The 13592-nt window shown below is 49.5% G+C and overlaps 1 protein-coding gene across 8 annotated transcripts in view; it reads left to right on the top strand.

Moving 5' to 3' along the window:
* The window catches only part of C20H1orf226 (chromosome 20 C1orf226 homolog), a 344401-nt gene extending 339747 nt beyond the window's left edge, over positions 1–4654 (top strand). For all 8 annotated transcript variants that reach the window (XM_061120245.1, XM_061120244.1, XM_061120246.1 and 5 more), the window contains 2 exons: positions 88–397; positions 1223–4654. In XM_061120245.1, coding sequence (XP_060976228.1) covers positions 88–397; positions 1223–1718 — 806 coding nt within the window. In that variant the 3' untranslated portion in view covers positions 1719–4654. The remainder of the gene's footprint in view (positions 1–87; positions 398–1222) is intronic.
* Positions 4655–13592: the final 8938 nt, after the last annotated feature.

Raw genomic sequence — 13592 nt, 5'->3', positions numbered from 1 at the left:
GTCTAAGGAGAAGGCTGGCAGCAATGGGGAAGGAAGTCCCCGCGCCCTCCCCTCACCAGCTCTCTCTCTCTCCCTCTTTGTTTGTAGTCGACCACAGCATGTTTGAGAACCTGAACACAGCCCTCACTCCCAAGCTCCAGGCAAGCCGCTCCTTCCCCCACTTGTCCAGGCCGACGGCCCCCAGCTCTGCTGCTCAGGGGTCTGCGGAGTCCGGGGGGCCTGGACTCTGGGTGGGCAGCAGTCAGCACCTCAAGAGCCTGGGCAAAGTGGTGGGGGCCAAAGTGAATGACTTCCTGCGGAGAAAGGAGCCCTCGAGCCTGGGCAGCGTGGGCGCGACAGAGGTCAACAAGACGGCGGGGGCCCAGCTGGCCAGCGGGGCTGACGGGGATGACGGAAGGTGAGTGCGCCACCCATCACCTCCCTGCGGGTCGTGAACCAGGAAGAGGGGTAGTGTCTCGAGAGGAGAATGACCCTGGGGCAGGGGCGTGAGGTTGTCACATGAGGAGTAGTGTCTTGAGAATGACCCTGGGGCAGGGACGTGAGGTTGTCACATGAGGAGTAGCTGAAGGGTGACGTTTGGGGAAGCCGGCTTCATCGTCCACCACCACAGCCGAGGTTCATGGCATGCCCATCATGTCCTAGCACTGTGCTGGGCTTCAGCTGCGCTATTTTACCCGACCCTGCCACCGTCCTCTGAGGTAGATGGTATCATTTCCATTTTGCAGACAGTGCAGGTTCAGAGTGGTAACGTGAGGAGCTTAAGGGTACAAAGTTAGTGATGGGCAGAGCTGGATTCAAACCCAGGTATTGTGGGAAGCAAGCTTCCCAGGGGAATTCTGACACCCAGCCCCACGTGAGAAGCCCATGTTTGGGCAGATGCGGGGGAAGCCTCCCATTTTGAGCCTCGTTTTAGACACCTGAACTTGGAGGGTGGTGATGCAACTTTTGAGAGCTACTGCATAGGGTCTGATGTGATGCGGTTCACCAGTGGGCCCAGTGTTAACACTCTGCACTGCTCTGAAGACTGAGTGAGGATGTGACAGGCCCAAAGCCATTTGTGCTCACACTGCTGAGACTCAATGCTAAAACAAGAATGAGAGTCCAGAGTGTAAAGCGCCCCCCTGGGTGGGTTGAGTGGAAAATGCGTTTGGAGCTAGAGACGGGAGAACACAGCAGGGACTGGTGTCTGGCCAGCCTCAGAGCACTGACGTCAACTTTACAGGTCAGCCCTGCAAGAAGCATTCCCTCGGCTGGATCCTCCACCTCCCACCACCAGGAAGCGAACCCCTCGGGCCCTGAAGACCACCCAGGACATGCTGATTTCATCACAGCCTGTCCTAAGCAGTCTGGAGTATGGGACAGAGCTGTCATCTGGGCAGCCCCAGGTCTTGTCTTCCGCCCAACCCAGCCCAGCCGATGCTTCCCAGCCAGAGGCCACCACGGAGGTGGTGGACAAGGGCGACGCTCTGCCGAATGGAGAGGCTTCCATGTCTGTACCTGACCTCATCCACAAGGACAGCCAGGACGACCCCAAGCTCAAGGCGACTGAGTGCCGAAGGGCCTCCTCCCCTGGCCTCATGGAGAGAAATGGCCTCAAGCTCAGCCTGAGCCCCATCAGCCTGGCCGAGTCTCTGGAAGACGGCAGCCCACCTCCCCGGGCGCGGACCTCCAGCGTTGACAATGAGGGCCCTCACCCAGACCTGCTGTCCTTTGAGTAGAGCTGTGTCTGCCCCTGCTGAGCGCCCCTTCCCTCTGCCGTCAGCTCCACCGTGCACCCTGGCCCTGTCCTCTCTCCTGCTGTCCTCCTTGCACACGGCACGGCAGAGTGATTCTCCTGGTGATTGCAGGGCCAGAGGTCCAAGTGGTTGTAGTTCAAGAGTCTGTCCATGGAATGGAAAAAGCATGCACTTGGATGCCTTCCCAGCTTCTCTGCCTGCTGGCTGCAGCCCTTGGATGTTGGGGCACCTCTGCTCCCAAGGTGCCCTGGCTTCCCACTAATGTGCAGGGCCAGCAGCCCAGGGTGAAGGCTGTTCTCTTTGCCTGTCTTCCAAATGCCGCCTGCTCTTCTCTTTTCCTCGCCCCCCTGGTTCCTTCCTTCTCCTCCCTGGGTGCCCAGAGGCCTCCTGCTTCAGGGGGAGTCAAAGTGGATGAGGGATGCTGGGTTTGGCTTGGTAATGGGCCCACACCCAGAAAGCCACACCTGAACACAGCCCAGCCACAGCGCTTCCTGGTCACAAGACAGTGCAGGCCTCGGGCCATCACCTTGCCTCTGCCCGTGTGGGTGCCGGCTGAGGGAGATGCTTATGAAGCCTGAGACCTTGGGCAGCCTTGTCACCCAGAGTTCATAGGTGCTGCTCATCTAGACAGGGAAACACGGTGAGCCCTCCCTGGGGCAGGGCATGGAGCCAGCCTCCGCGAGCACCTGCCCAGCGTGGGCATGACCAGAGGCTTTGGGAATGACGATGCCCCAGGTACGCTCGTACTCCCTGCCCAGAAGGAAGGACCCGGGCCTCCCATGCTGTGCGTGAAGACAGGGCTAGGCAGGCCCTGGCAGAAGCAGCAGAGCAAGTTCTGACGTCATTTGGGGGGAGGGCCCGGGACCCTGGCATCCAGGGAGCTGGTCCCGAGAGAACCCAGAGCATGAGTGGAGGAGGATGTGGGAAGAGTAGTCGTAAGGACTCAGGGCTATGGGCGCCTCACCGCCTGCCGTGATGTAGTTCCAGGCTCTAGGCATGGTAAGTGCGAGGACGAAGGTGAAGAGTGTGAGGACCAAGGTGAAGAGTGTGAGAGGTTGGAATGTGGTGAGGAGCATGGGCAGGCTGCCCTTGAGGAGGAGGCACTCTCTATGCGCCTGCCTCTGGGGTCTCTGTGACGGACTGACAGTCCCCCCAACCCTGCTGGTTGCGCCCTCCTGTGTTAACCCACTTCTGTGTTCCTGTCTCCCACCAGGAGTCCTGTCCTGCTGCTTTCCTGTGGCCAGGAGACCCTGTCAGGGGTTGATCCCAACCTTGGGGGCCTTGGCAACAAGAAGAGAACGTGCCTTTTCTTGAGCAGGGTGGCTGGTCCCTGAGAGAAGGCTGAGAGGGGCTCGTCTGGCCAGAGCAGGGTCTCCATTCCTCTTCCTGCAATTCCTGCTGCCTCCTGTTCTCTTCATCGCTTGGCTTCCCCTTCTGGGTGCCCCAGAGCTCACTGCCCACTTCCTCTCATCCCCTGATCCCTGCTCCCCTCCTCAGCACCTCTGTGGCCCTGGGAGCCTCAGGGCATCACCAGCGTGTGTGCTTGTGTCTGCAGCCACGTGGCCAAGCCCCAGCTCTGCCACGGCCTTTCTCCTGCCTTGTCTTTTCACAGCCAAGCTTTGTCTCCTCGTCCTCAGAAGGGTCCCAGCGCACCAGGCACCTGGTCAGCCATTGTGAAGTGAGCAAGGCTGTTACTGAATTGAGTCAGTCCTGCCTTATTCCAAGAACATCACAAGGATGTGATACCTGCCCTCAATGCTCAGAAGTGCTTAGGACTAGCATTGTGGGGGCCTGTGAGTTTTCCCATATGGGCTTGGGGTTCTGCACAAAACACGGAGCTGGAGGTGAGGGACACAGAGCTAAACCCACGTGCTGGGAGCGAGCCCGCTTTCTTTTTTACTTCCATCCCGGAAGTCCAGTTTGCTTCTCTGATGGGAAACTTTCTAAGTATCTACACTCTGGCCTGCTTCTGTCCCAGGGCCCAGGGTGGCTCTGGCCGGATGATACTGTAGCCATAGGCACAGAGGTGACAGGCCAGGGCTGGCTTAAACACCCTGCTGTCCGCTCCCCACCCAGACGCCACTGAGGTCCAGGGGTCAGCACAGGCATCCTGCCAGGCTGTCCTGGGACCATGGGCAGGGCGACCCCAGCGTCCCCAGACGCGTGTCCTGTGCTGAATAAGGAGGGGGCTGAGGGACCTGGTGTCAGCGTCCAGGTGGCCTTGCTTTGGTCGCCACCTCAGCCATTCTGCAGCAGGGGGTGGGGGAGCTCTCAGGCTACATTGAGTCCTAAATGCTGCAGAGAGTGCCTGGTGCTAGGGGATAAGGGCTGCCCAGAGGCCGACAGGAAATGGCAGTGTCTATCCTGCTGAGGGCCCTGGCGCAGACCAGCTGTCTATGCAAAACCCCACTTGGCTTCCTGCGTCCATCTCAACACCTGACCTTCCCGTGACTGCAGCGTGGCCCGCACACACCCCTCAGGGTGACTGCAGCTTCTCTGGAGGCTTGAACCTGGGGTGGCCCAGCCTGCTCCAGGACAGGGCACCGAGGAGAAATGTCTTCTGTGTCCTCAGAAGGAAGTGGGGCCATGGGGTTTTCTTCACATCCTGGTCCCAGTCCCCTGAATCCCCATATTCAGCAATAGCTTTGCCCTGACAGATGCAAGGTGAGCTTCCAGAACCTGGCCAAAAGGTGGCACATTTATACTCCGCTGGCACAGAGAGAAATGTAATGTGTTAACGAATATGGGTGGTGAAGACCTTCTTGTAATCCATCATCTTTTAAAGAACAAAGAGATTGGCCCCAGTTTTGGGGAAGAAGAATATTACAGAGCTATTCCGAGTATTTTCTAGAGATTTTATATTTATATTTTTAGTAATTTTCTGGTAGAAACTATACAATAAAATGATTTGGTTTGGTTTTGCTGGTTTGGCTTTTTTCTCCTAACCCATGGGGAGTGGTTGCTTTTTCTGAAGGCTGACCTGTTCACTGGCCGTTTGCTTTGTGAGCCTGGGAGAGTGAGATGTGACAGATCTCTAGCCCGAGACCTTGGGCGGAAATGTGGGGATGTGCCCTCATTTATTCCCCTAACTGGCTGGCTGCTGTGGAAGTCTCCCTCCTCCAAATTGGACTATGACTGTTTCAGGGAACCCACATCATGGGCAGAGGTGCCACCCTCCCCCTCAGAAGGAAGCAGGAAAGGAGAGTGACCACCAGATCGTCTCCCTGGGGTCCATACCCCTCTCCCGTTGAGGCAGGAACGGAGCTGGGTGTGCACGCAGATCTTCAGGGAGGGACCGGAGCTGCTGTCAGATTCCAAGTCATTAGTAACGTCAGTAAAGCACCCAAAACTGCTGATGTGGTCACTTACCCCAGACCACAGTAGCCCAGATGCTCCTTACTAAGAGCATGGCTTAGAGCAGTGCTGGCCTGAAGCCCCCTGGGTGCCCCCAGCTATCCGCCGACTGGTACCAGACTGAATGACCCAGAGGACTCCCAGCTGAGAGCCGACCGGACCTTTAACCTCCTTAAAAGGGACAAAGTGGAGAAAAGATAGGAAGAGGAAGGAAAAGAAGCCATATCCGTAACTAAAGGGGGAGGGATGGGCCCTTTCTGCTCAGCCCTGTCCTTCTCCCCCATGATGATGCCTGAGACCCCTCCCTGGCTGCAATTAAAAAACATCTCAGGCATGAGGCTAAGTCTCCAGTCTTTTCTGCTCTGAATTCCACTAAGTGCACTTCGTTCCTCAGAGGAAGAAGACAATGGGCCTTCACTCTGCTTGCTTGCTCTACAGTGGGGCTCAGGGTATTGTTCTGGGAAGGTACGAATAATGCAAAAACCAATCCAACATATTCCATGCATGGGAAAAGGCATTTTAAATACTTAACGGTAGCAACTTTTTCCTTTAAGTGTAAGCTCCAGTTTGGGCAACCGCTTCCATTGAGTAGCTTCAGGATTGACTTCTGCAGTCATTCAGGTGTGAAATGTACCTTTCACATGCCTTTTCTTTCCCACTATTATGCAAAGTAATTATTTGGGGCTAAGATCAAATATGAAAAATAATGTAAAAATAAAAACTTTTTGAGGAAATTTTTAAGTGTTAAAAGGGATGTGAATATGTCACCTGGTCTTTAATGCTGTGGTCTGAACCTTTGGTCTGGAAGCTGGGGTAAAATATCCAGGCCTGTTTGTGTACTGAGGGCTGTCTGGGACACAGTGGTAACACTGGTGGAGAAGAGATCCCTGCTTGTCTCTTACGAGGCCCACAGTGGACAGAGGAGCCTGGTGGGATACAGTCCACGGGATCGCAGAGTCAGGCACGGCTGAGCCCCCAGGCATGCACGCCCACGGTTGGTGAGGGCACCGTGGAGCCCGCCTTCCTGCTCTGCCTAACAGGCCATGTTAGCATGACCTGTTACACAATGGAAGTACAGGGGCGGGGTGGTAATTTCAGCTGAAAGTGTTTTTCCTCTGCCTGTAGTGATCGCTGAAGGAAATGAACAAATCACAGGTCCTCAGGAAACCCACTTCATTCCTCAAGTCTGGTGGGGAGCTCCTGTTGGGATTCAGAAGTCATGGGATGACTGTAGCTAGTACCAGACTGCACCTCAGATACTGCTCCGAACTCAGAGAGCTGCTTCCTGGTGAGTTTGCTCTCAGACTTATTCCAAATCCCCTCTTAGTCTGTGAATCCTGGGAGTGTTCTAGAACCGTCTGTATTCAATACCCTGTGTCCTCTCTGTCTCATCTCCACCACCACAGGCCTCCCGAGTTTGGTTTGCCACCTACAGGCAATAGCTCCTTGCCTTTGAGATGTGGGCCCTCAGGGTTCCCTGGGCTTCACTCAGGGTTGCCCCTGCAGTGCCTACCACTCGGTTTGAGGTGCCCATTCTGGAGCTCCCCACCCCCCATCGTGGCTCCCTTCTGAGTGGGAACAAATAATTAATTCCACACAAAGAAACTCGGCTCTCGTAGAAGAATCCCCACCTCCCCCTAAACAGCTTTGTGAGTGCAGACAGCATTTAATGTCATTCATCTCTCCCAAGGAAATCTACTCTGGAAACCTTCATTTCAGTCGTCCAGTGAAGCACCTTCGGGGACTTTCCCCTCCAGGGTGCCCTCCTCCCTGCTGCCGTTTGCACTGGGGCGTGTGATGAAAGCCTGGAGTCCCCTCCTCTGACTTCCCACTAATGAAAAAATTCCTCCGCGTTCGTATCTAGGGCCCGACACCCAGAGACACAAATCCTCTTTGTGTCCAGCTTATCTCCAGCTGCTGCCATGATAAATAGTGCAGCTCAAGGGAGCCTAGGCAAGCTGTACCCCACGGAGCAAATCACTTGGTTACTGGCCACACAGACAGGGAAGCCGACTAGGGGAAATGTTTAGGGACCAACTCAGACACACCAGGCTACTTTCCCGTGGGAGGTGCCCGAGGAATCTGTCTGTCTGGGGGTAGGAAACACTGCCAGTGTTTCACTCTTGGAAAAGACAAAAAAGAAAAAAGTCACCCAAAGCCAGAAGCCACCTCACAGCAAACGGCAGCTTTTGTTTTGCGTGTCACCAGTTAACCAGTCTAGCGGCTTCCAGTACCATGGGCTTGGCCACCTTGTGCCTTAAAGCTCCCTTGGTATTTGCCTAAGAACCTCTCTACACTCCTGTTGTTACGCAACTCCCAACCTTTGAGCTGGTGGGTAAGTACAGCAGGTGGCGCTAGTGGTAAAGAACCTGCCTGCCAATGCAGGAGACACCTAAGAGGTGCAGGTTCCATCCCTGGGTCAGGAAGATCCCCTGGAGGAGGGCATGGCAACCCACTCCAGTGTTCTTGCCTGGAGAATCCCATGGACAGAGGAGCCTGGCGGGCTACGGTCCACAGGGTCGCAAAGAGTGGGACATGACTGAAGTGACTTAGCATGCACGTAAATACAGCCACATGTTCAGCCTGCTTCACGGGCTGACTCATGGCAACTTACAGCATCTCCCTATGGTTACTGCGGCATGGTTCCAGTTGGCCCAGGCCACTGCGGGGTCAATAGAGGGATGGGAGCTCCACCAGCCCTGCAACTTCAGCCAGGGACTGTACTCCCCCTGCATCCTAAGCCCACAGCCGATGGACCCAGTTGCTGGATAGGAAAACTCAGAACAAGCTTGTTCTACCTTCCAGTCACTCTGGTCATCTGGTACACTGTCAACCGTCCTTGCTCAATTAAAATCCTGGGTTCTCTGTGTCACGAGCTGTCAGAAAGTCTTTGCAGCAGACCTGGTCAGTTCTCTGTAGGCTGGGCCAAGGTGTGGTATTTCTAGGAGCTGGGTCTTTTGGAGAGGCAGTGTAGGACAGCTGGAAGGTGACTCCACGTGTGATAAAGCTGAGGGAGGAGGTTGTGCTCATGGGCAGCAGCCCACCCGTGCCTCTCCCCACATCCCCCTAATCCTACAGTCGGCAGTTATGTAGGTGGTATAGATGTGACGAGGCTGGGGCCTCTTCTGGGACACCCATGGGAGAAGGTGAGCCTGGTTCTCTGTGCAGTCCTGCCCAACCTAGCTTGCCGGCTCCATCTGCCACTACTGCGTCTGTGTCCCAGGGCCCACACTCTAAACTGCCGTGTCTTTGTTGAAGAGTGTCCATCCACCTGGTCACCCCCTCTCATCCTTTCTCTGTCCTCTGACTTTGCCAGGCCGTGTTGATTCATCCTTCATATTTCAGCTCAGGCATCCCTTCCGCTGGGATCCCTGCCCAGACGCCACCTCCAGCCCATCCTCCGCTCCCTGTGGCACCCTGCGCCTTTCTCCACGCCGGCACTTGCCATGTGATCTGAGCCGGAGCTGCCTCCTGCTGGCTCTGTCACAAGTCTCGGGACCCCACAAGGGCAGGGCCTTGTCGCCTTCATCTCTGACTCCTTGGTCCCTGGCACAGCCCCCCACACATCAAGGGAGCTTGATAAAGAGCCTTGAAATGAGCTAAACTCAAATTTGACTCGTCCTCTGATTTGGGAGATTTTATATACATGCGCACATACACACACGGGCTTCCCAGGTGGCTCAGCGGTGAAGAATCCCCCTGCCAATGCAGGAGACGTGGATTCGATCCCTGGGTTGGGAAGATCCCCTGGAGAAAGAAATGGCAGCCCAGCCCAGTATTATTGTTTGGAGAAGCCAATGGAGGGAGAAGCTGAGTGGGCTACAGTCCATGCGGTCGAAGCGTTGGACGTGACTTAGTGACCGAGGACAGGCGCGCACACATCTAGTGCTGAGTGCAGAGGCATAAGCCAGCCCCCTCCTTTCAGCTCCTCCCTCAGGGCCTTGCCCGCAGGTGATTTCCGCACCTGATATCCACTGCAGGGTCGGTTAGGGAGCGGCAATTTTCAAAGTGGAAATGATGAGTGGACCGGTGTGTCCTCGTTTCTCTTCCTCCAAAGCCTTCATCAGTTCTGCCCCCTGGACAGGTGGCACCTCACCGTGCAGCCAGCAGAAGCAGGCACATGCGTCCAGCCTGATGTGAGGAGGGTCACACTCCGGCTCTGGTCTTGCGGCTCCTCCAGCTGCCCTCAGGTCCAGTTCTTAAAAGTCGTACTTTACTATTCTGGGCTTTCTTACTATTGATGCTTTATTATATTTCCAAAGCTCCTGTATATGCCAGGAATTGTGCTAATCAGTTTACATTCATTATCTCATTTGTTTTTCTCAATAGCCCTGCAAGGGAAGTCCTCCTAAGCCTGTTCTTTAGGTATAGACAGAACATACTGCAGTCAAAGAATTCACACACATGATCTCATTAATCCTTATATCTTGTGAGGTAGTTATTTCAGCCCCATTTTATAGACGGGTAAACTGAGATTGGGGGCTTCCCCAATGGCTCAGTGAAGTGCAGGAGACACAGGAGATGCTGGTTCGATCCCTGGGTCAGGAAGATCCCCTAGAGAAGGGACTGGCTACCCACTCCAGTCTTCTCTCTCGGAAAATCCTGTGGACAGAGGAGCCTGGTGGGCTATGGTCCATGGGTCACAAAGAGTCGGACACTACTGAGTGACTAGCACTTTCACTTAGATTGAGGTAATGACTAAGCAGATTGCCTGAGTCTTACAACTGATAAAAATATAGAGCTAGACATGTAGGCCCAGGATTTTAGATTCCAGGAGCAGACAGCATCACCACCACCACATGGTTCTTCTCTGTTTCCATCACACCAGTCTGATAAAAATTTCCCAGAAATATTCATGGCCCAGAAACATCTTGTTGAGTTGGACCTTCTCCAGGGATGAATGTGATTTCATTAAATACTGAATATTCACGTGGGGTGGGAATTGAGAGACCCATTCACCAAATCCCTCATTTTACAAAGAGAAAACAGCAAGGACTACAGTTTTTCAATATTAACCTGTCCTGGCATGGTCTCTGATTTCCCACAATAACTCTATGCAGCAAGACTTCTTAACTCCATTTTCTAGATGAGGCTGGCCAGAGGCTTAGAGAGTTTCAGCAGCTTGCCCAAAGTCACTCTGCCAGTAAGTGACAGAGCTGATTGGTGCTTCTGGAAAACATCCACTCTGCAGGGTGTTGGTATGAATATGATCTATGAATTGCACTCCAAGCAGGAGTGGAAGAAGTATTTCTACTGCATCTCAAATTGCAGACTCAAGGAAGCCTGGCTCATGCACTAATCCTGTTACTGACCCTGGAGATTAAGCATTCAAATGAGAGATGAGTATTATGAGAGGAATGTTTCGCCTTTTGTAGCTACCATAGCAGTGCTAAAACAACAAAAACTTCAGCTCAGTATCTGATTTCTTGGTGGTTGTCTGACCTCTTATGGCTGACTTTAGGCATTGCAGTTTCTGGCAACTAGTTTCTCTAAGCGGCAGCTTTTTCGTGACAAAAGTAACATACATTTATGAGGTAAGTACTATCTCTTTTGGAAAGGTTTGTAAGTTTCCTAAGATCATTCAACAAGTAGTATGTGAAAGGATAAATAAAACAGATGACACCTTTTTTTTTTAACTAGGAATTCCATAGGAGAGAAAAATAGAAGGGGAGGAAATCTTTGAAAAATACGAGAATTCTCCAAAAGTATAGAGAGATTAAAATTTTAATACAATGGCATATAGACCTTCAAACAGGATGAGGAGGAAAAACTCAGACACATTTATAGCAAAATGTAGGGTCCAAAAGAGAAACCACCTTTACCGTTTCCAGAAAAAAAAAGATGGGCTGTAAAGGAGAATCAGGTTGACATCAGACATCTCAATAAGAATCCTAGATACAAAAAATAATGGCTTAATGTTTGATATTGTTGGAAGAAGAGGACACTAAGCCTGTGTATGCAGTTCAACTATCATGTGAATGAGTATAAACACTATTATGAAGTATGTGTGTGCTCAGTCGCTCAGTCATGTCCAACTCTTTATGACTCCCTGGACTGTAACTCACCAGGCTCCTCTGTCCATGGAAATCTTCCAGGCCAGAAAACTGGAGTGGGTTTCCATTTCCAACCCCAAGAGATCTTCTCGACCCATTTGCAGGTGGATTCTTTACTGCTGGGTCACATGGGAAGCCCATTATGAAGCATGTAAGACTGCAAAGATTTATTTCTCAAAGACCATCTTTGAAAACATTCTTGGAAGAAATACTCCAGTAAGAAAAGACGTGAACTCAGAAGAGTTCCATGTGTTTGTAAGTACATAGGAAGTAAGGATGAATAATTCAGTTAATCTTACTGTTACATAAATGATAAAGGACTCAAAAGGAGTAGATAATAATAATTCAGATTTTAGATTAGGAAATGAGATGGGATTAACAAAGGTGACAAAATTATAGAGAAAAGCAAAAATACTGGTTTTTAATAGGCTGTAGATAACCATCACCAAAGAAAATTTTAATAGAGCTTTCAAATCAGCAGGGTTAAAGGAGAAAAAAAAGAAAACAAATATATAGAAAATGGAAAGAATGGAGTAAGATTTTTCTCTTAGCTCAGGCTTCTGTAATAAAATATTCAATACCATAGGTTGAGGGGGTTAAACAATGCACATTTTACTAGACTTTCTTGCAGGGTGGGAAGTCCGAGGTCAAAGTGCCAGCAGATTCTGTGTCTGGTGAGGATGGCTTCCTGCGGTGCCGAAAGCCACCTTCCTGCCATGTCCTCACAAGGCCTTTCCTCGGGGCTTGCAGGTAGAGAGAGCGCTCTGGTGCCTGGGCTTCCTCTTCTTACAAGGGCCCTGAACCTCCTATGAGGCCACCACCTTACCTAAACCCAGTTACTTCCCGAAGGCCCACCTCCAAATACCATCAAACTGTGGGTCAGAGCTTCAACACGTGGCACTGGGAGGCCAAAAACATTCAGCCCATGACAGTGGCAGAAATAAACTCAATAGAACAGTTTATAATAAATATAAGGGTATCAAACCTACCAAACAAAAGGACAAAAAACTTAAATTGGAAAAAATTACATCCAGTAATATTTGTCTATAGAAGACAGGGATAACACAAAAGATATGAAAAAACTTAAAAGCAAAGGGATGGAAAATTATATATTGAAAAGTATGGATGAAGAGAAAGTCAAGATAGCAATTTAAGTATGATAAAATATAATTAAAAGCAAAAATTTTAAGAAGAAAAGAAACACTTTAAAAAAACATATTAAGATAAAATAGTTATTAAAAATATATACACCTAAAAATATAACCTCAAAATAGCGAACTATGAAGATGTCAATATAATATATGTCAATTATTATAATTAGAAAACTAAACTATTATATATTGGGTTAAAATGAGAGACTTTTCTCTTTGATAGATCAAATAGATGAAAAATAAGAACATCTATAAAAATATAAAAATATTTGTCTTATATGGTCTATAATCTTGAATACATTGGTGGCATTGGTGAAGATAGCTTTAAAGTGGATGGAAAAAACAACTCTTTCCTAACGAAATGTTCACATATACCAGGTCATCAATGAAGCCTCAGAAATCAAGTCAAATTATGTTAAATTTAATACTATATAGTTTGCAATCTATACTCAAGTGAAAACTAAAGTACATGTTTGAAAAAATTACAAACTACTATTCTCTTCGATTAAAAATACCTTGACCTGAACAGCAATAAAAACCATGCTAAAATTTGTGGGGTACAGGTCAAGTAGTACTATGAGATAAATTCATAGCTTTTAGATGCATTTATTACAAAACAATAAATATTGAAGATAAGCCAGATAAGCTGAAAAATGATGATAAAAATCAGTGAAATATAGAATACCGATCTAAAAAACAGTAACAAAATTAAAACTAAAAGCTGACTTTAAAAGGACAATTAAGATGCATAAAATTGATTGGTAAAAAGAGTAAGATGCAAATAAAATACATAGTGAAGAAGAAGATATAATGACGGTCACAATGTGTTTTAAAGAATAATAATAGTATTAACTATATGCCAACAATTTAGAAAACTTAGACAAAATTTATAAAATTCCTGGAAAAACAAAGAATGCTAAATTTGGCAAGATAATTGAATAAACCGTTGAACATTAAAGATACTGTTTTGACCAAAGTGTTTGTTCGGGTGTTTTCCTAAAAACCTGATGAACTTTTCGGTAACCCAATATTTAAAGAGTAATAAGAGATGCCCTATCTTTCAGAGTTTCAGACTCACTCTTGTAAAAGTATTAATGAGCTTTTAAACAACACATAGACTTTTCCTTACAAAGCTGTTGTAAAAAAATAGAAAAAGATAAAGATTACTTCACCCACTCTGCATGGTTAGCATAACCATGATTCAACAAATTATAGTTCTGTTTGGTTTACATGTTTTAATACAAAAATCTTAAATGAAATAACTTACCGAATCCAACAATTTGTTAAAAATAATGTAA

The sequence above is a fragment of the Dama dama genome, chromosome 20 (genome assembly GCF_033118175.1).
Source record: "Dama dama isolate Ldn47 chromosome 20, ASM3311817v1, whole genome shotgun sequence".
Lineage (NCBI taxonomy): Eukaryota > Metazoa > Chordata > Mammalia > Artiodactyla > Cervidae > Dama > Dama dama.
The sequence above is the reverse complement of the archived record's forward strand: the minus strand, read 5'-3'. Positions and strand labels throughout refer to the sequence as shown.